This window comes from Falco punctatus (genome assembly GCF_963210335.1).
Source record: "Falco punctatus genome assembly, chromosome: 19".
Taxonomy (NCBI): domain Eukaryota; kingdom Metazoa; phylum Chordata; class Aves; order Falconiformes; family Falconidae; genus Falco; species Falco punctatus.
Genome location: NC_137599.1, coordinates 6,712,143 through 6,734,362, shown reverse-complemented (window position 1 = coordinate 6,734,362; position 22,220 = coordinate 6,712,143). Strand labels below are relative to the sequence as shown.

The window sequence follows — 22,220 nt, the reverse complement described above, 5'->3', positions numbered from 1 at the left end:
TCCCAAAGTGACTTTTTTGGGCTCTTAGCGACTGCAACGCTGAAGGATTAATTTTGCTCACCACGGAAAGCAGGGTGGGGTGGGGGTTGGGGGATGGGGGTGTCTTCAGGAAGTGCCTGCAAAAGAGCCTTTAGGAGACCCTGTCCCTTGACTCACATGTGGGGTAGTGAAGAGTCTGAGAAAGTCACGGGTGTTTTGGTGTTCACCAAAGCAGGTTTTCGTTTTGTTTTTTTTTTTTCTTATTTTCTTTTTTAACTTATGTAGCTTATGTCACCAGGTAGTGACAGCCCGGGGGTGACAGGAGGGGACAGCAAGCAAAGGCAGCCTGGAGGGTGACAGGAGGGGACAGTAGGTGGGCACAGGCCTGGGGGGTACAGGAGAGGACAGCTGTTGGGGACAGCCTGGGGGGTGACAGGAGGGGAGAGCAGGTGTTGAAAGCCTGGCGGTGACAGGACCTCAGGCGCCAGATCACGGGCCGCGAGAGGCTGAAGGCGACCCGCTGCGACCTGCAGGTCACCAACGCCCAGACCATGGAAGGTGCGTGGGGGCGGCGGGCGCGGGATGCGGGGACCGACCGGCTGGCGGCAGCGCAGGCGGCCAGTGAGGCTGTGGGGCCGCGGCCGGCAGCGGTGACTTGTGCTGGGGCCTCAGAGCTGCTCTTCCGTGGTTGTGCGCTGGCAGCTGCCGTCAGGGCTGTGTGCGCAGCCAGGCACAGCAGCGTACGGGGTCCGTGTGCGACACCGCGCGTGGAAGAGGTTTGGTTTCTGGGAACCCTTCTAGGTAAAACGATAAGGGAATGTGGGACAATGCCTTGTCATCACAATCCTGCCAGATTTCTTTGAAAGCCGGCAGAGAAGGCTGAATGTGATAGAAAAGGAGTGGGTGGCTAATTTAAAGGGGAAAAAAGTGGGTTTGGTGACTGAAATTTGTCTTCAGCCACTTTTACTCCACCGCATTGGAAAAGTGGTGCTTGGCTGCTGCAGAAACTGCTCAGTAGCAACGTTTGGGATCAAGAGTGTATCTGTGAGTGACAATCTATGCAGATCCTGGAAAGCCATCTTGTACACGAGTGTTCTGTCTAAAGTATACTTGGCATTTCTTGCTAATACAGCTTCTTTTCTACACCAAAGACATGTTCATTCAGATGTTATTGAGCATCATTTCTTCTTTTCTATCAAACGGTGCATTTTTTTCCTGGTACTGCGTGTTAAACAGTGTCAGGGCAATACTGAAGTTTTATGGCAGATCACTTATGGTGAATATACCTAAAAATGTTCTTTGAGAAGCCCTAAGTTCTTTTGAATCTCAGAAATGGTGCTTGATTCTCAGAGATGGTAATGGTTTTGTATTACTTAGTGTGCTGTTTCAGTTTGGTAATCTACCGTCTGGCAAAGCTTGCATGTGATTAAAGACTTTGGAATATGACTTGTCAGAAATAAAAAGACTTGGAAACCGTCTCCATTCTTAAACATTCAAATTTTATTGGTTGGGGTTTTTTTTCTTTTTTCCTGTGGTTCTGTGACATTCTCACAACAGTCTTTTCTTTACAATGTGTACTCATAGGATTTTTTCCTCTTCCTCTTTGATGTATTAAAACTGAAACAGAATAACATGCCTGCTGCGGTAACTGTAACTTTGGCCCCAGCCTTTCCAGTGGTTGGACCTAAACACGCTGTTTACCTACAGATAGGTAAAGTATGTTCAGGAGAGTATCTGTGAGGAGACTTAACAGCACGGTGTTAGGGGTCTTGGGGGTGTTACGGGGTCGCGTGTCATACGGCGGTAGAGATAGACATGCAGGTAGAGGCAGACGTACAGGTTGTGACACAGATACTTACTGGAACTTCTGTAAGGGTGTCTTCCCTGTGGAAATGCAAAAATCCCCCAGTGGTTGTCAGAGCAAAGCTAAGGAATACATTTCAGTGTCATACACGTGTATGCCAGATTTTGGGGTTTTATACATAACCGTGAATTTCCGTTTTTGTTGAACAGCATCTGCGTGCCTAAAGTCACCTTCAGAAGATGAAGAAAAGAACTCGGCCAGGATGTTCTGCCTAAAGGGGGTTCTTGGAGATCTTCCCTGTGGAGATACGGTCGTGGGTTTTATAACTTGGTGCAGGAGTCCTGACTAAATGTTGACATGATCTTGGAAAGACCCTTCAGTGAACCCTGAGTGAAGATGGCCAACTTGTTCAGATTTTTCTGAGCCGCGTGATCACGGAAATCTCGTAATAGAAGCAATGCTAATAGAAGCTGAAAGTAAACAGGATTTTAAACATCACTGGGGGGGGGGGGGGAAAGGAGATGGTGGACTCTTTTTGAAGATGGTGGGAAGGCAAAATGGATGGTTGGGATGTGTTTGAAAAGGTGGGAGGCAGGGTGGGGGTGTCCTCTTCTGTGCTCGCTATTATAGAGACATGTTCTAGGGTTTTGTAAGCTAACAGGAGCAAAAGCAATGAAAGTTAGATCAGGAGAGAACTTCATGTTTTAGCAGACACTGCTTTAGTGACTTTAGAGACCATTTTGCTGTTGGCATTGAAACGATTCCAAAAAAATGGAAAAGATTTTGCTGCTTGTGTTTGACTATCAGACCTGAAGATTTCTGGAAAGGTACCGTGAGATGATGAAAGCATGACGCTGTGTGTAAAATGTTGCTTTTCTATCTGTAAAGGGATTCCCTGAAGTGCTACGTCACGACATGTTAATATCACTCTTACAAACTGACTGATGCTTTCTCTGTATTGATGTTGTTTCCAGAATACACAGATGATAATGCCCTGATTCCGGGGAACTCATCGGTAACTGTTAGGGGAGTCCCTGTTAGAGGAGTTAAAGCTACCGGCAAGACAGACCTTGGGTAAGTAGCCATAACGCGTTGTGTTCTTTGGGAGGGGTTTCAGTGTGTTCACCTTCTTTGTGGCTGTTAGTTTACGGAGGCATTCAGGTTGTATCTTTCTTGTTAAAGCTGCTGTTAACTTTTGTTGTGACAGGGCAGATTTGAAGGTATCTGTCCCAAAGCAGACTTAGATTTTTCAGCCCGCTGGGACGTGGCATTCAAGCTCCAACAGTGGTGACTGTTCAGATGTTTGAATTGGGTTTGTTCTTGGGCTTGGTTTTTCTGAGAGTCAAGTTCTCCATCCTGTTTCCTCTATGCAGAGAGATCCCTTATTGTATGCTTTTGCTTGTATTGCTTTTAGAGTAAACGGAGAGACACATTGCAGTGTGAACTGGTGATTTGTTCCCATCTGCCAGCAGTCTGAGTCTCCGTGTTTGACTGCTTCCTTTGTTTGGGGGAGGGGGGCAGGGTATTCTTACACCCTAAAGGGGGGTGTGTGTGGGCTTCATACTGTCTCCAGAGGAAAGACTGAGAGTGGCCAGCTGGCAAACCGTGCAAACAAGAAGTTTCATTCTTAAGTGCTTCCTATTAGATTCCTAAAGACAATGTCTATGTCGGGCAAGAGAAAAAGAACAACATCCTAAAGCGTATTGCCTTTTGTGCCAGGACGGTGAAGGAACAGTTGATCTTTTACAAGCCTGAAGCTCAGAAAGCAGTTGAGCACTTTCCCAAATGTTAGTAATTACCTTTCTAAGTCTGATTTCACCCTAAGCTGCTCTCTGTGCTCCAGGTATTACTGCTGTATTCCTCAGATTTATGGAGGACAGAGAATCTGATTACAATTGCAGATACTCAAATGTAAGCCTGACTACAGCATTATCGCTGTCATCGATGTATTCGTACAGTCCAGTTCTGTATCAGCTGCATCAGCATGGTTTGAATGCTCATGTTTTCAAGGCTTCTTCAAGACAGACCTCTCCTCCACCATTAGTAGATATTATTGACTTGTGGTTTTGCCATGTCTTTCTAATGTTAGTTCTCAATAAATAGAGTGTACTGGCGCGTTACAGCGTGTCTCAAACAAACAGTACAGCAGCATCCTAGTACCCGTGAAGCATCTGCAAGCAAAACCCCCTGAATTTATGTGGCTCCCCTGTAAGCTTTGGGCATATTACTGCAGTAGGTGTTACAGTGCTTTCAGGCGCTACCAAGACTTTCTGGATGCCACAGCACTGTGCTTCTAAACATGGCCTGGTTTGGGGGGTTAATTTAGATGGGGATGCTTAGTGCTGTCTTGTCAATATAGCCTCCATTTCTGGTTGGATGGCACCCTCTCCTGGTGTTGGAATGCTGCCCTAAAATGAGAGGCTAGGTGCCACTAGCATCAAAGATCCAAGAAATACCTGCACGTGGGGGTAAGGGATGAATGCTGCTGCTCTCCTAAAGTTGCCAATGGATCGGGCAGGTCAGCTTTCTATTCCTTCAGCTGGAAACCTTGTGGAAACAACTGGTAGAGTCGTTAGTGTTTGGGAATGATGAACGCATGGTGTCACGGTGGAGAGGCCTTCAGAAATGCGTTAGTCACCTTGTAGTATCTTCCTCAAGGCAAGTGGATGGAGAAACCACGGTGCGGTAATCTAAAGCACTTCCTCATGTTCAGGAGGTACGTGGCTGTACTTGCGAGCCTGGTGGTGGTGTAGCAGCGGCAGGAAGAATGAGCCTTTCTATTTGTGCAGGACCTGCACAGCAGCCTTTGGGTTGCCTCTGCTCGTGGGACGCTTTGGATGATGTATGAATTGTTTGTTAACTGATGGACGGTTGCATGTTTGATTCATGAGTAGCATGCAGGTACAGACCAATGAGTATGTGGAATCTTGGCAAGGGCTTGTGTGTCATAAGTGTTTCCTAAAATACTGGAGCATGTTCAAGATGATCCTAAAGCAAATTCTGGTAATCCAGGCTTTTTTTCTTATTTTTTTAACACAGGCCTCCTCGACCACAGAAAATCCTTGGAACTGCTTTCAGGTGATGTTTCTACTGCTATTGGTAGTCACTTTAGGCTAGAGGATGGTAGGTACCTGAACACAGTGCTTGGGCTTCCACAAAGAAACACTTTTCTACAGACAACTGTTCTTGTTTTGTCAGGGGAGTGTAGAAACCAAAGTGCTCTGTCTGGTACCTGTTTGTGATAGTGGGGCTATACAGATTGCCTGAAGGTGCCTTCATATTTGGATGGCTGACTCTTTAAGAACAGAAAACTGTAGCACAGTCTTCACAGTTTTGAGACTTAGAGAGCAGAAAGAAAATATGTGAGGACTTCTTCTTGCACTGCTGTATTCTGTATCTTAGAGTAATTGGGGACAAAGAAGGAATGGGATTTGGGGTTTTATTTCAGTTGCACTGAATGTGCCAGGAGAGCACACTTTAAGTATAGAAATAAATTTCCATATTCATAAGACTATCAGAACACAGTGTTTTGGTGTTCAGGTTTTATAAACTGTTTTCACGGCTTTATGTTGGTTACGAGTGCTTTATTTTAAGTTCTGTTCATCTTTTTTTCTTCTTCTAGAAGTCAAACTGAGCCAGCGAGTAGAACATCAAAAGAGGTATGTAAAGACACAAGCTGAAACTTTTTTCTACATGCTGCACCTAAGTCTAAGAAATGTAGCCTTGTACTAATTCTTTTATATATGTAAAATATAAATGTTGTTATAAATTGAGACCACAACGGATCATAATCCAATTAAAATTTTATTAATTATAGCAAGTAGAATATGAGCAAAAACAGCGCTGGACGGCAGGGGAGTCTGCGCTCCACCAACTGCCGTGCTGAGCAGTTCAAACAGTCCCTTTTTATACATCTTTACTTCCGTGTTCATGAAGTAGTGGAGGTACTCTGCGCATGCTTCAGTTGTTGTTAGGGGGTCGTTTTCTGCCTCCTGGTGGTCGTTGAGGCCGAAGTAAGAAGTCTTCCTCCTTCGTCCCATAGTTGACCCCTCACTCATATGTCCTTATATGGGGTTGTTTGTCCTGTTTCTGTCGGTTCCTGGACATCTGGTGGTTATCTTATCTTGCACAAGCGGTATCTGGTTTAGTTTGTGTAAGCGATTGCGGTTATCCTACCTTACACAGGCGGTGTCTGGTGGCTGTTTGCATAAGCGATTTCATATCTTTTGCTGGCTGACCTTTACATTGGGCTTAACATAAATCTTAATAAACAATACCCTAGTCCATAGTTTCTCACATGTGCCAAACACTTGTAAAGTGAAGTGCAGTTGTAGCTGTATCCTTAAGTGTTACCACAACTTCATTAAAAAAAACCAAATAAAAACAACCCACAAACAACTAAAAAAACCTTTAGGTTAGGTGGCTAAAGGTCTCAAAAAGTTGCTGTTTATCTCTTGTTGTTCCACTTTGTGCTCAAAGCATGCCACTGCTTTGTTTGTTACTCAAACAACTTGAAGAAAAAAGGCTGGTAGGTGTTTTTTGGGGTGATAGCTGATCTTTAAAAGATGGAGTTTGTAATTCTCGTGGACATTCCTCAGTAGTGGGATTCAGATTTAAACTGAGTAGCTATAGGGCAGCCATTTGTGTTCATCTTGGGTCTCCTGATTCCGTACGTGGGTACCTGTATCTCTTAAAAGGCACATAAACCCTTGAACCTTCCTTAACTTTCAGGGATGGGATGGGCCACACTTTCTGAAGGGTGTGTTGGTACTAATGTTTCCTAATAATGAAATGTGGTGATCTTTCTTTGCTTTGTTTTCCAGGATGGAGATGTGATTAAGAAGCCACCCTCCATGGACCTGGCAAGCAAGAAGTGCCAGCAGGTGCTGACAGAACTGGAGGAAATGTTCCAGCGCTTGGAAATAATGTTTAGTTCGACACTGGTTCCTCGGGTTCTTATTCTACTTGGAGGCAATGTCATGAGCCCCAAGGAGCTCTATGAGCTCAGCTTGGAGGGTATCTGTGAGGGCGGTGCTGAGGAGAGCCTGAAAACTGCATCCTGCGTTCGCAGGCTCTTTCACTCGCTCTTTGTTGCGGATGTCTTCAGTGAGCTGAAGGCTCTCCCTGCCATGGGCACTGTTGTTATGCTCCAAGGACACCGTGATTGTGGTGTTGATTGGTTCCGGCCCAAGCTCAACTATAAAGTGCCGACTCGAGGGAGGAAACTAGCTGTTAACTTGTCCTGCGATGGAGACATCAACAGAAGTGCCTCGGCTCCTCAGCATGTGACCTCTACTTGGGAGGACTATGTCTGGTTTCAAGCACCAGCGGCGCTCAAAGGCTTTCACGAATGACCCACACTCTGTAGAACTTTAATGGAATATCGAATAACCTTTGGTGCCGCTTTAAGCGATAACTTTATCAAATACAACTGTGTATTCTTGTCTGTCTGGATCCTTTATTCAGGGCGTCTACTACCTTCCTGTAGTTCAACCGTGTCCATCTGTTTTCATCTCCTGAATGGCTGTTGAAAGCAATTACCCTTTAAGGCACAGCTGCACAAAGATACAGTGATTCTTTGGGGACCTGAGTTATGGTACAGGAGACTAATTGGTGTGTTGGGAGTAAAACTTTCCTGCTGTGTACTTGCTGAACTGGCAAATACTGGATAAACCTTTTCCCTCCCGAGTTTTAATGCGGCCATTACTAAATTAGCTGATTGCTTGGGACTCTCTCTGGGTAATGTACATGACTATTAATACACTTGGCCTTTACTAAAAAGGCTATAGCCATTCTTACCCGTAAAGGGAGACCTTTGTAGTCTGATCAGGCTTGAGTGAGTACTCGAGTGTTTGCCTATCTATTTGATAAAATTAGACTTCTCTATAACTCAATTTCAGTTACTTAACAATCCAAACAAAGAGTGGGACTTCTGAGTAATTGGGAGGTCTTGTACTGGTGACAAAAAGAGATTGATTGGCCCTGTGGAAGTGGGGAAGCACGTCTTCCTATTTTTTTACTAACCTTTAGCCCAACAGCCTTGACGGTCAGTTAGATATACAGTTAAAACTAAAAGCAAGCAGTTTCTGCTCTAACCCTCTTCAGAGGAGGTTAGGACTGCGGCGAATGAAGAGACGGGATGCAGCTTGATGCAAGCAAATGTCAATTTATTGTACAGAAGCACGAGTTTCTATACACTTTCAGAAGCTGCGCGTTTGAAACAGATTGGTTCTTGAAGCTAAGCCTTGCATACTAGGCAATCCCCGATTGGTGGTTAACTGCCATCGATTAACAGCAAGGTGTTACCTTTCCTTGGCGCCATCCATCCGTCCCCCACTCCCCTGTGCTCTGTAAACATTCATCATGTTAATCGTTGTCCAGACAAGCTCGAGCACATTCCCCTCAGCTAACTGATTGCCACGCGTGGTCCTAGTTTCCAGCCCGCTCCTGCATCTCCCCCTTCCTGTTGCACAAAAAGAACCTTTGAAACCGAACGAGTAAAACCAAGGTATAAGTAATAGAACAAATAAGAAAGCAACTAAGACATATTATCAATGTCAAAATAACCCACTGTCTCTGTTCCGTACAATTTTACAATTTCCCCTTTTTGTTTTTGAACAGCTAGCACCAGGTTTGCCATGTTCTGCAGGGCCCTTGCAAACATGACAGCAACCAAGGTAACAGCAAACAAACAATACTGCCAATTGAGTGAATGGATGCCAAAAAGGCTGACATTTTCTCAGATTTTGATAACATGTTGCTGCAATGGGGCGCCTAAAATCCACGCAGCACATACCATCCAAATCCTCACAGCCACGTCCTTGAACCAACAACAAAAAGCAGTGGCAATTTTGACTCACATGCTTAACTGCCTACCAAACAAGGTGATTTAACTCTTTAATGCTTTCCCTGCTGTTACTCCGGATAAGAGGAGAACCACTGCGACACGTTCCCATCATAGCCTCCTACTACATTAGCATCTACAGAAAGACAATGATCGACATTCAAAGTGTAAACAGTATCATCTTCTTTTGGATTAACATTATACATAGGTGGAAGGGCACACCAAACAAGAACTGGTTCAGTCAAAAAGTTCGAAACATCGCATGCCTTCTCTGAACATACCTCTGGGGTCATTCCCTTCATTCCCTCTTTTTTTATGCAAAGAGAAACACTTTCACCATAACATAGAAGCCCCTATTTACATCTCTGAGCCCGGACACAAACCGCAGCTGTATGCGCCACCAGGCTCAGGGCAGGAATCATTCATGCAGTTACACAGCTATATATCTCTACAAGCGTGCAGACACCTATTAAACACTAGATAACCGTGTTTATCTTTCCTATTCTCCTTCACAATACCTAGCTGTTTCTCTCATTAGTTTCCAGCCCGCTCCTGCATAGGACTCCTGCCCCAATATGCTAGCTTGTTCTCACTTAAGACAACAACAATAAAAGTTAGTTTCTTGCTTGCTTTTACTTCTAAGTCTTAGACTCTTCAATGTTTATGAAATGTGAAGAGGCGGTGAGGCGAGAGTGATCAAGTTCAGCACTATCTTTACTTGTCAAACTCCTGTTCAAAGTCAGAAGGTATTACTTGGGAGCAGAACTTGAGCCCTTTCTTCTGGCCTGGTGTCTAGTGCAGAATGGGAGGAGGAGGGAGGGTGAGAAACACTTGAGAGCTTTGAACAGTGTGTCAAAACTAGGTGTCTGCTGGACTTAACCTTCAGTCAGCTACTTAGAAGTGTCTGTAATGGAGTGAGCTTAACAGCTCCAAACAGCTCTATCCCATTTGAAGAGAAACTCGAGCCTACTGGTAGCAAGGTTGCTTGCAGCTTCTTGCTAGCAAAAATTGCACGATGGTGTGATAAGAATCGTTTGAAATGAGGGTAAAGGTTGAAGTAACCTGCTACGCTTGGTGCATATTTTAACTTTACCATTTGGAATGGAATGATAAAGAACGAAGAGGAAATTAAGTTGGTATTTTTGAGCTTGGAGCACACTAGGAACGCTGTCTCTGCCTTGTTATCCATTAAACATCTGTTTACATAGTGTAGTAGCTGCTAAAGCTACCCATAGGGGGAAAACCTGTTAGAATGAAGAAAGCTGCCTTGTGTGCAGCTGCCCACTTGAATATGTAATTGCTGGTCTCTTGAATGAAACATAACTTGAACGTAGGAGTGTTTGTGCTCAGGAGATCAAAACCCTTTACACTTCCACCAAAGCTGCTTGTGATGCATATTTCAGACGCTAGCACTCAAGTGTTTAAAGAAGCTTTTAAACAGAAGCCTTAGTTCTAAGGATCAAGGGGCTGGTTTCTTCCTACTCTCTTCCCCAGATGAGTGCAGTGTTTCTGCAGTAAACCGTTCATGTATTCTGTTACACTTGAACTATGAGTGCAGCAATGATACGGTGCCGGGAGTGAAAGAAGACAAGTTGCTTACTTTGGGTTTTTTTCTTTTATTCTTTAGAAAAGCTTTAGAGCTTCATTAACAATTTTAGTACTGTAATGATTATCAAAATGAAATGTTGTTTTCTCTGTGTGATTACATTGGATTTATTTGATCCCTCAAAGTAAAGGTTCTGCTGGTGGCAGAACAACTTGCTTCTGTTCTATATGTGTATCTGAAGTGCATGTTCACAGCTGTTCCACCTTTCTGACAAAGTGCATGATGTCTTGTGCCAGAAGCTTTGGTTCCTCAAAGGCAGCAAAATGCCCTCCACGTGGCATGTAAGAGTAAGTGATGATGTTCTTGAAGACCTCCTTTGCCCAGACCCGTGGTGTATGTAGTAGCTCCTGAGGAAAAAGCTGCAGTCCCTGTGGGAACATACACTGCAAACCTGGAGGACATCAATTAAGTGCCTTTTTGAAAGAAGTCCTGGGGAAATTCTATAAAAACCTCCTGACTCTAGTAATTGCCACAGTCAGCTGGCAGAGCTTCACCGCAGCGACACATTTTGTGGTTTGTACTCTGCTGAAAAGCTTTGCTTGTATTTGAATCTCCTTGAGTATGAGAATATTATACCCAAAAACGTAAAGTAGAGCCAACTTCGCACACGGTTCAATCTTGAAACGCTTCCTATTTTTAAACTTGCCTTGTTTTACAGTTTTGCGATAAATGGCAAGACGCATCACCTCTTTGTGACAGTCAGAAATGAGCCTGCTCAAGTTTACTTTAGAATTTATAGTACCAGCATAACGAATGAGTTGAGGAAAGGTAAGCTGGCTCAGTCTGCAAAGGAAAAGACTCTTCTATTTGTTTGTGTGATCAATCACATGGAATTCCGTTCTGCAGCATTTCCTGGTCAGCCTCTCTTATAGTCATCTTAAAGTCAGTGGCTGTTAGAAGGTGCTTGGTTTGTTAGAGGGTACTGCTCTCCAGATTGCTTCCCCAAGTTTGTGCTTAACACTTGTAGCCGTTAGTTTTATCCACCACTGAGCCGTATGCTTCCTAATTCAGTTTAAACGTCTCTCTTTGAAATGCTCCTGATTTTCTGTTTTGTTTTAACTGAACTGAGCCACAGATCACATTTGTTTGGTGACTAAGTATATAGACCTGTATTTTGAACACAAGACTGAATATAGTTTGATATGTCCGCTGCATTGTCTTGGCTACAAGCTACTTTGTGTGAATTACAGGTTCAAAAGAAAAATGACTCAACTATTTTTATCAAAAGAAAATAAGAACTTAGATTATTTTTTTTAACAAGTTAAGTTTGCTGTTTTAAGTAATCTAAATGTTTATACAGGCAAACGTGGTTCAATCTCATTTGCAAATCTTTCTTACACCTACCACTTCATTACCTGGCATCACCTGTTAGACCAGGGTCCTTGGAGATGTTCTCCTTGTAGAATCGCATTGAGGACACAATGGAGGATGTCACCCAATAAATCATCACGTTGGACAAAAGCTCATCAAGAGTGTATTTGCTATTGATAGAAAAAGATGAAGACGTTTCATTGGAAGCTGTTTCTCAATACGCTGTATTGGGCTCATGCCCTGAAGAACAGTTGTTCTTGTTCTCCACTTGTTTTCAAGCAGCAAATTAATTGGCACCCATGTGCCCAGAGCAAAACTGCCCGGTGCTGAAGCAGTAGTTTGCAGGCAGTCTGCTGTAAGTTTACACTACTACTTGTCATGTGTAATCTTTCATGCTCAAAATTCAGCTTTGGCCAGTCTTTTACCTATCTCCTCATTAGTTACCATTGCTCGTTCTTTTAATGAGTCCTCTCATGGAAGAGCACCTGTTTTCTTACCTTTCCAAGCCTCCATCATCTTTATGCAGAAATGATTTATCTCTCCAGGTAGAGAATTTTTCCAATATATATGCAGCAAGCCCCACAGGGGAGTCACTCAGTCCACAACCTAATTCAAGAGAACAAGAGAACCATTGCAGTTGCCTGGCATTGCAAATACTTCAGTGGGAGTTAAACTGGACTTACATCAATTCTTCAGAGTTTTCTATGAGAATTCAGTAAAGAGTGCGTTTTACTAGCCCTGGTAGTACTTTATTCTTGAAAAGTTCACCCTGATGGAATTTTGGCTATAACTGACAGCACTATAAAGTTGAGCAATTCCTATACAGAAGAAAATAGGAGTTAAGAAAATCCTCTGGGCTTCTTGGTAATGTGTGGCAGAAAGAGCAAATTCAGATGTAAAGGGATTACACGCTGAAAAGAAATTTCAGATAAACTGTTTGGGAGCACTGTCCTGCTTAGGACGGCTAACTGGGACCCTGAGTGCTGTTCACTTTCTATGTAATTTAAACAGTGGAGTGCTGTGTATCTGCTATCTGCTCCTGCCTTTGGGGAATGCTAACAAACATTATAAACACAGCATATTATATCTGTGTTTTAACCTGTAAAACAGGTGGGGATTACTTCAGCAGTGGTAGAGCTTGCCTTGGGAAAATTCCTGTACCACACTCCAGGCTGTAGTTTTACAGTATCCTTAGAATTGCCTACTCTCAAGTGTATTTTAGTGTGACTTTAGCACTGAATGACTTCGGAGAAGATGATGCACAATGTGATTTCAATTTAATAGTGGACATAGTTAATGCAAAGTAAGTTTGTGCATTGGCACAACAGTTTCCCTGTGCTGTCAGGCCTAAAGTGATTTGCTACACATCAAAGTCATGTAAATGCTTTGACCAGCAAAGGTAGGGCAGGCTAAAATGTGCCAGCTAGCATATGACCCGTCTGGAGGTGAGCATTTTCTGAGCTGAAAGCTGTCTCCGAATCACTGTATTCAACTTTCATGGACTGGATGCTCAGAAATACCAGTCTTGTTTGCAGCTTACTAATGATTCAACCTGTACGCATCTTAGGTACCACAGCTTCTGGTGAGTGAAAATACTGTAGCTTTGCTTTAAACCTGCCTAATGAGAACTAAACTGATAATATAGATATTTTTTGAGACTAAGCAGGGAATATGTATTTTTTTCCCCCTATTTATTTTCTACCTTTCACAATTTTAGTGTGCTACAAAATCCCTGCTCTTCTTTTTTTCCAGGTTAAAGAGTCCTAGACTATGTACAGTGCTTGTAGGGAAGCTGCTTGGTCACTTTAGGGTTCTTTTTCTCCCCTTCTTGTATTCTTTTGATTATAAAATATATTAATGAAACAGGGGTGGAACAGATTCTAAATATCATGGATTTAGTGTTTTGTCTTACTCTCTTTTTGCTTTCTTTAAGAGTTTGTAAGATTCTCTTAAAGTCTGAGCTGGCTGACGTTTCAAAGCACTGTCCTTGACTCTTGGATTCTCTCACATAGCAGCAACCAAACTAGAGCCCATTGTGATTTTCTTCCTCTGCTTAAATTGCTTTGGACTTTGTTGACATCAGTTTTTATTGGCCAGTTTAATCAACCAGTCACTTAACTGCAGAGAGTTACAAAACCATTTATCTTTAGATTAAACCAAACCCTGGATAGGTGTCAGATTTTCACTTAACCATTCACTTTTATCTGTAGAGAAATTAAGATCATATTGAAAGGTACAGGTGCCAGCAGAGATTTTTGTGATACTCTCTCTCCCCTGGAACTTGCTTACTTATTTATATTGATGAATTCTCATGTTAACTAGTTATTAAGCCATGAACTTAATCTTTTTCTTAAGGCAGTTTAATGTCTTTAAGAACACTGGGAGAAGGAACCTCAACAAAACTTTTCTTGGAAATTAAATATGTTCCATTACTAGGTCCACAGCTTCTTGATCCTGCCAGAGCTCTGATATTTGAAGCATGATTTCCCTGTGATATTATCACCTGTAAATGAATTCTCCTTTTAAAAACATTTCTGCTAGTTTTCTAATCAGACACTAGACATACTGGTCTTTGTTTTTCTAGGGGCTGTCTTCATTGTTTGGCTTTTGAAAAGAAAACCCCAAAAACCCCAACCTGGTATCTGGTTTGTCTCCTTTTATTTCTCTGATATTGCAATCAGTTCAAGCAACAGACTAGGCATTAGCTGACGTTTCACTTTGAGTTTCCTCTTTTCCAGTTAAATGCCAGGATGGGGTGCTATTCCTTCTATGGTCTCCGTACCTGATGCCAGTCTGAGACAGCTCTGCTGTCTTTCCTGATGAGGGTTTATTTCAATAAAGGAATACCCCATAATCTTTGATAATATTATACAAATAAATCATTTAACTTTTCTGAGATGGCCGTACCTTTCTTCAGACTCCTTATCTACTGGTCCCACTACATCATGCTTCTGGCTTCAGGTATTATGGCTGTGTCTACCTTTCTGCAAGTTTCACATTGCACTTGCTTATGGTATTTTTCTTGTTTTCACCCACATTTATTTCTAGAAGCTTCAATTTCAGGGTCCTGTGCTTTACTTTAAGAGGCTTTTTGCAAAGGGGTTCTTTGCCATAGAGAAGTGGTATGCCATTTAAAAGACCTTGAAAAGTGATATTTGTAGTCTCCATCTTTTTTTAAGCGGTTCCTTTTCACTTCCTTTTACACAGCTCTTGTCCCCATGTCTTGCATTCAGTCACCAGAATTCATTGCTTCTCAAACATGGTTGGCTTTTGTTCAACTATGTTTTTATATGCCTTAAGCAGTCAGTATACAAAGTTCATAGTGATATAGAGAGGGTTCATTACCTGCAGTGTCTGGTTTGGTGGCTTGGATGTGTAAGTATCCAGACTCTCGCAACAGTTCATGTATATTCTTCTGGATGAAAGGATACATACGTCGAACATCTTCCCTAGTAAAGCCTATGAGCCATGGTATATAAGCCCCAAGCATCACGGAAATCATCCTTCTCAAACCTTCTCTGCCAGCGAAGATAAGATTCACAGATCTGAAATCAAGTTAATGAATAGAAGGTTAAATCAAGCCATTTTCTGTTTCCAAATTTTCTAGAAAATAAGTCTGACGGGAGCTGTAATAGAAGCATTTCACTAAGCCAAATACATAAGCCCTTCACATTTATCGTAATTTCCAAAAAAATTTGGGAGAGTTAAAAATGGTACAGCTGGTGCCATCTCCATCCAGGAAAGTCCTATACTTCATGGTACTGATCAGCTGCTGAAAGGCTGAGCTCCTTCCTTTTCTCCCTGCCAATTTTAAATTTATCTCCTTCCTGATTTAGAATGATGATCCTTGAGGTCTCAAATCAAAATGCAGCAGAGCTTACTTCCATGCCTAGTGAAAGAGAAGCCAAACAGCACTCCATTTTTCTCTGTACAACTCTTCCCTAGATAAGGGAGGCCAACAGCATCCTGGCTTGTGTCAGAAATTGCGTGGCCAGCAGGACAAGGGCAGTGATGCTGTACCCAGCGCTGGTGTGGCTGCACCTCGAATACTGTGTTCGGTTTTGGGCCTCTCACTACAAGAAAGATGTGTCCAAAGAAGAGCAACGGAGCTGGTGAAGGGTCTAGAGAACAAGTCCTATGAGAAACAGCTGAGGCAACTGGGCTTGTTTAGTCTGGAGGAAAGGGGGCTTGGGGGAGACCTTCTTGCTCTCTAAAACTGCAGGAAAGGAGGTTGTAACAAGGCGGGTGTTGGTCACTTTTTCCCAGGTAACAAGTGATAGGATGAGAGGAAATGGCCTCAAGTCGTGCCAGGGGAGGTTCAGATGGGATATTAGGAAAAATTTCTTCACTAAAAGGGTTGCCAAGCATTGGAACAGGCTGCCCAGGGAAGTGGTTGAGGTATTTAAAAGGTGTGTAGATGTGGCACTTAGGGACCTGGTTTAGCAGTGGACTTGGCAGTGTTAGGTTTATGGTTGGACTCAATGATCTTAAAGGTCTTTTCCAACCTAAATGCTTCTATGATTCTATGAAATTTAGAAAGCGTGAGAATGCAAATACCACTGTCAATGCAAAGCACTGACATATACATATGACTGAATGCACAGGGGTGGGGATACCCCTGGAGAAAACAAAGCAGAAGGCGATGAGAGGCAGGGCAAACAGAAGGCAGGACCCGAACTGTGGAGCCAGAAGGTAGGGTAAGAACTGGAGAAACCTTCTCTGCACTGATTCCCTTTGCTACTCACTGTGGCAGCATCTGGGCCATGTTTGTGGTAATAAGAGATCCCCAGTCTTCTCCCTGTAGGTAGTATTCTTTGGAGCCCAATCTATTCATCAGCTTATGAAATTTCCGAGCAGTTGCTTTGCTGTCAAAGCCTGCAGGTAAAGAGAAACAGAGGAAACCTGTTTGTCTTGGTGTATCGTCCCCTGGCCAAAGATCATGGTTTGACAGAGGCACACGAGTATGCTGCTGTCTAAAGGCACAGTGTGCTATGCTGCTCTGCCTTGCTCCTTGGCAATACAGTGAACACAAGATGGAAATTCAGTGGAAAGTGGATGAAGCGGAAAGCAGACCTGGTTTCCAGCTACCATTACCTTCCAGATCTCCACAGCCAGCCCCAGAGCCTCAGCCACATGGGTGTTAGTGCAGAGCCAAGCATCTGCATTCACAAACTGCATTCCCTGGTGAGGGCCAGGGATGACTGAGGCTCCAAGAACCTGGCAATTCCAACAGCGCCTTTTCATCGCTCGCCCTTCTGGTGTGGTGCCTCAGAGAAGCCATATCCTGGGATGGATGGGCAGATGACCTCAAACACCATGTCACCCTCATTCAGGCCATGCTCAGCTGGCTCTGTGAGTAGAGCGATGGTCTTGTAGAACTCGTAGAAGGAGCCAGGCCAGCCATGGACCATCAGCAGAGGTCAAACAGCTCGACCGTGAGGGACATAGGAGGGCTTCACGCGGATAAAATGGATATCAATCCCTGCCACACATCCAGACAGATAAATTAAAGCCTTAGTTCCATCACAGTTTCTGTTCCGAACTCTGAAGAAGGAGGGTGGCAAAACTGTGATTAGCATTCACAGCAGAAGGTACACAATCAACCCATGGCAAGAAGATGCCTAGCTGAAAGGACATGCCTGGTATTTTACCTGTGTCTCATCTTTTACTTACAGACAGAGGTATTGATCCCAGTCCCAGTTACTGGGGTCACAGGAGACTGAGCATCCACCTCCTGAGAAATTGGTCTTACAGTATATAAGTACAGCTGCACTTCAATGAATAGCATAATGCAGCTAAGACACGTGCAAAAACATGACTAAATTACAAAATGTGTGGGTGATAGAAAGAGAAACATGGAAAAAGTAAGCGCAGGATATAAGTTTAACCTGCAGATCACTTATCTAAAGTCTGGCTAACCTCACCTGGCTAAACTGGGTGGTGGTGGTGGATATTCCAACCTCAGGGCCTGGGTAAATTTTACAGTTTTCAAAGGTGGCTTCAAGGCAATAGCAGAAGAAAACCTCATTGTTATTTAGTGCAGGTTCAGAGCCAGATGAAGCCCATCTTCAAGCAGATCTAATCTTATCACCACTGTGCAATGATCTTAATCTATAGAGGGTTACTAATAACATAGCCTCCACTACTGATCCTTCATTAAGCTGTTATGCACACTGTTGTCTTAATAGAGTAACCTCTTAAAGCCCCCCATTCTCTCTGTGCATTTCAGAGTGAGACCTGCTCAAGCCACAGAGACCCCCTCACCTTCAATGGTGGTTCGGAAATGGGGATATTTGTTCAGGATTTCCACTTGCTTGCGTCGGTCAAACTGGTTCCTCCAGTAGGCCACCACCTTCTGCAGGTAGCTGGAGGTGAAGCCGTAGCGGAAGGCAGCCCCTTCCAGCTGCGGTGTGTAGCGGGCCTGCTCCAGGCGGCGATGCAGGTCCTGCGGACAGGAGCTCTTGCAAGGCTGGCCAGATGCCTGCATGTGCCCTATGCTAAGGCAGGCATGAACAGGCTCTCCTGGCTCCACCGGCTCCTGTGTCTCTCTCTGGGACACCACAAGCCCTCCTGAAGCAGTGCCATACTCTGTATAACTTCCTGAATCATTTATATGGAGAATATATTTTTCTACAGGTTAGCAGTTCCCCTAGGGCACCCAGGAGTAGTGGGTTCTACGCTTGCCTTACTGCTAACTCGCTTTAGGGTTTTGGGCACTAGGAACTTGCCAGCACTGCCAGCTGAGAGAAGAATAAGCAGCTCAGCCTGTGCTACCGACTGCTAGTTGGCCAGATAATTAGTGACAGGCTTGTAGGGACAGAAGGAAGGACCCCATCCTTCTTCACCCTTCCAACCCTGTCCTCTGCGGAAGCCCCTCAGTCCTGCCCTACTGGTGCCTTTGCTATCCCGGTGCCCTCCCACCCCATTCCACCACTGCAGACCTGCTGTCAAATTCTGCTGCTCAAAGCACGGCCTTTCTGCAGGAGCAGCCCCAGGTTGCATTGAGAGTCTGTGGTCTCAGAAAGCGTAAAGACATTGCAGTGAATCTGAGCTCAAATCCCATTCATAAAGGGCAGTGAGCCAGAGCATCATCTAACGGACCTGCGCTGGCTATTGCCCCCAAGGCATCACCTCAAAGCAGTAAGGTGGGTGATGAACTGGCTCCACCTCGCAGCTTTCTGCCCCTCCTTACCTCCCAGGCACGGGCACCTCAATTTCTTTGTCAGGTGTTTCAGTCTTGAAGGGACAGATACTTTCATCTTCTTTCCCTTTTAGAGGTCTTTCGTCTGAGCCCCACCGTCCATTGCCCATTTCAATAGTCTTGATCTTGTGTCTAGACCTCAGCCAGTAAACCAGCATCCCTCCAACGCCCAGAGCGGCCACAGGGACCAGGACTGCATTCCTCTGAGAACATTCAAATGACCTGGGGAGGCATAAAATTGTTTGCGCCCAACAGAAGTGTCAAGGGTAAAGGGACTATGCTGAGGCTTGTAGTCACATTGGTTGGACGTGAGTAACAAACCCCATGCAGTCAGCAGGGGCTGGGTGTTTCTGTTATTTTTGAAGATCGCAGGCAGGATTTGTGGCAGGGTTACATCTACCAGTGTTTCTTAGGGACCTTAAGCCTTTGCTGATCAGGACTTGTTAATCACAAGGCTTCTCTGTCCCTCTCCTTATGAACCAGGTGTGCCCTGGGAGACAAGGATCAGTAGGATCTGGATCTATCTGTTTTAAGGCAGGTACTGAAGTGAATGGGATAGTAGCACCTGGACAGCTTCAGGAATAAAAACTGCACAGAGTGGGCTGAGGAGCAGAGACAAGAGTTTTCAGCTGCTGGAGACAGCTGGATGTGCTAGCCATGCCCCTTGACTGTGCTACATACATAGCTCCCCTACAGATTCAGTCATCTTTTAGGGCAACGCTAGCCCTCCACCATAGCTGTCCATAGGTAAAGGTCTCAACTTGTCTGTCTGGTGCCTCTTTTTCTTACCTAGACAGCAAAGTTTCAGACTTTCTTGAGGTGTGGGAGCTAAGGCGCCAGAGCTGGATTTAACAGACAGACAGCAATGTTTTAAAACCGTTCAAACCCTTCAGCAATCAGTCCTAAATGTAGTGTCCCTTCCCGTCCCCCTGACCTGTGCCTCAAGCTCTCCAGCTTCCCTTGGGGATTAGCAGAGCTGTCTGGGGCTATTGCAGGGGGCTCAAAGAAGACTGAATGAAGATTTTTTGTCATACAGGGTATGGAAGGGACTATGCTGTGCCCCAGCCCAGGTGCTAATAAAAAGTGAACTCCTCAGCACAGAGCAGCTATTTCACTTACCTGATCCAGGACAAGGTGCCATCCCTAGAAAATGGGGGTGGGGGTGGGGTGGGAAAGAGTCTTAGTCTGATAGTGTTGTCTGAATGGTACCATCCCTTGGGGATGGTGCAAGGAACATCCCCTGCCAGCACCGTTTACCGCGCAGCCATGGGATCACAAGTTGTTCAGCTGGCTGGCAACAGAGACAGTGTTTCTGGGCTGTGTTTTAGCTAGATAGTTTGTCACCATAATATTCCCTCCTTCAGCACAATTCAGATAAAAGGCACTGAACAACTGGGTAGGTGTCCTTGCGGTGTTTCATCCTACAGAGGGCTGTGTTACTTCAGCCAAGTAAATAGTTTATTTTGGCAGCTGTGTAGCGCTAGGTGCCCAGCCTTGGCAGGGGACTTCCAAGCTCAAGGGTTACTCTGCTGCCAGCCACGTGGTACTCATCCTGCCCAGGGCTGGCATGAGGAGCAGCTTGTGGGACCCTTCCCTGTTCAGGTTCAGTGAGCTGCTGTACCTTTGCTACTTCCAACTGCTCCTGACTGGATACCAAGCTTTTAGGTCTCATCTGCCCGCAAGAAAAAGAAAACATCCTCGTTGGTTCTCTTTTAGCCTGGTAGATTCTCTTGCAAGAAAAGCAGAATCTAAAATCTACCAAAAAGTTAGAAGCAACAGAGAAAGTCTTGTTACTCTGCAGCTAGATGAGGGAGCTGTTTGGTCATAATTACGATGCCTTGAGACAAAAAAAAATTAAAAAGGACAGGAAACTCCATGAAAAACCAAGTCCACTGGGTGTTTCCTGTTGCCTGGTACCCTTTCCCACTGCTACCTGTGATGCAGAACACAGTGCCTGTACTGGACACCCCAGCAGTAGTGAAGGCAATTGGGTAATTGATCTCTGAGACAGTCTATGTGATTTTTAAGGAAGTATCTCCTGAAACCACTCCCAGACAAAGAAGACCAAGAGCTCCTAAGAGTAAACAGTGTCAGCCTCCACCTCCCTGGAGGCTGAGTAGCTTATGCAACCGGTAATAACAACCCCCTGCACTTACATCCTGGAGTTTAGTGAGTCAGAGGCACGAAACCAGTTATCACGGCAACAGCACAAACTCGGCACTGCTAACAAAGCAAGCATGTCCCAGAAACAGCTCTCTGAGTGGCACAGAACAAGGCTCAGTCTTATAAAACCTCCTCCCTACCCATGCTCAGGAAAGCTCAGCTGCATGCTCCCACCCACCGATGGCCTGGTGGACCCCACCGGGCCTTTCTCCTGCCCCAACCCTGGGGACCCCTGTTTAGAGTCCCTCCTCCCTGTGCCAAAGAGATCTCACCAGGCGTTTGGAAGCATCTCCTGCCACATGTCCGCTCCTCCTCGCCTAGCCACAGCTCCCAGCGAAACAACCCAGGTGTCTCCTCTGCTGGCTTTCTCTTCCGCAGCGACACTCTCCTGGTGACAATGCAAGCTACATCAACCGTCAGTGCCACCTATTGCCTAAACGTGCGCTTGCAAATCAAGTTCAGCAAGAGACAAATGCCAGGTCCTGCACGGGGAGGGAACAGCTCCGTGCATCAGCACAGGCTGGACGCCAGATGCATAGAAAGCAGCTCTGCAGAGCCTGGCCTGAGGTCCTCAGCTGAGCCTGAGTCAACAAGGTGCAGCAAAGGCCGGTGCGTACAGGGCTAGATAGCAAGCGTGTTAGCCAGCAGGCTGGGCGAGGTGATCCTTCGCTCTCTTCAGCACTTGTGGGGCCACATCTGGAGTGCCATGTCCGGTTCTGGCCTTGCTGGCAGAGGAAGGGCTGGAGTGAGGCTGCCCACCCTCGGTGGTCAGGGCCACCAGGCTGCTGGGGGGCTGGAGCCATGTGGTGTACAAGGAGAGACAGAGAGACCTGGGCTTGTTCAGCCTGGAGGAGAGAAGGCAAAGGGTGGGGTCTTACTGCTGTCTGCATCTACCTAGTGGAGAGTGTAGGAAAAATGGACCAAGAACAAAAGGCAATGGACGCAAATTGCAAGAAGGGAAATTCTGGTTAGATGTGAGGAAAAAATAGTTCACCATGGAGGTATTCAGACACTGGGACAGGGGCCCAGAGAGGACGTGGGATCTCCATCCTTAGAGGCAATCAAAATTTGACAGGAACAAGGCACTGAGCAATCTACCTGAACCTGCTCTGAGCAGAAGCTGCGATGAGCTGACCTCCATGTGCCCCTTCTGACCTGTGCATCGTGTGGCTCTATTCCATGTGCACCTGTGATCGGCAGCAGCCCAAACAAAAAAGGAAAAGTTGCTTTTCATTTTCCACAGAAATCAATGCTTTGTTTTAGCTCATTTTTAGACTTCATTTCCTTCATGGTTAGTAAAATCTTACTAGGT

The 22,220-nt window shown here is 45.0% G+C and overlaps 1 protein-coding gene and 1 pseudogene across 2 annotated transcripts; one reads left to right on the top strand and one right to left on the bottom strand.

Moving 5' to 3' along the window:
• Positions 1–6,549: 6,549 nt before the first annotated feature.
• Positions 6,550–7,137, top strand: LOC308055407 (MAD2L1-binding protein-like; the record flags this gene model as incomplete). The annotated part of the gene is made up of 1 exon (XM_080369302.1): positions 6,550–7,137. The coding sequence occupies exon 1, from the start codon at positions 6,637–6,639 to the stop codon at positions 7,135–7,137; it is 501 nt and encodes a 166-aa protein (XP_080225428.1). The 5' UTR covers positions 6,550–6,636.
• A 9,647-nt stretch (positions 7,138–16,784) lies between these two features.
• Positions 16,785–18,075, bottom strand: LOC308055481 (epoxide hydrolase 1-like; annotated as a pseudogene). Its single transcript has 2 exons — positions 17,809–18,075; positions 16,785–17,026 (listed from the first exon to the last, which is right to left on the bottom strand). The product of its transcript is annotated as an epoxide hydrolase 1-like (transcript).
• Positions 18,076–22,220: the final 4,145 nt, after the last annotated feature.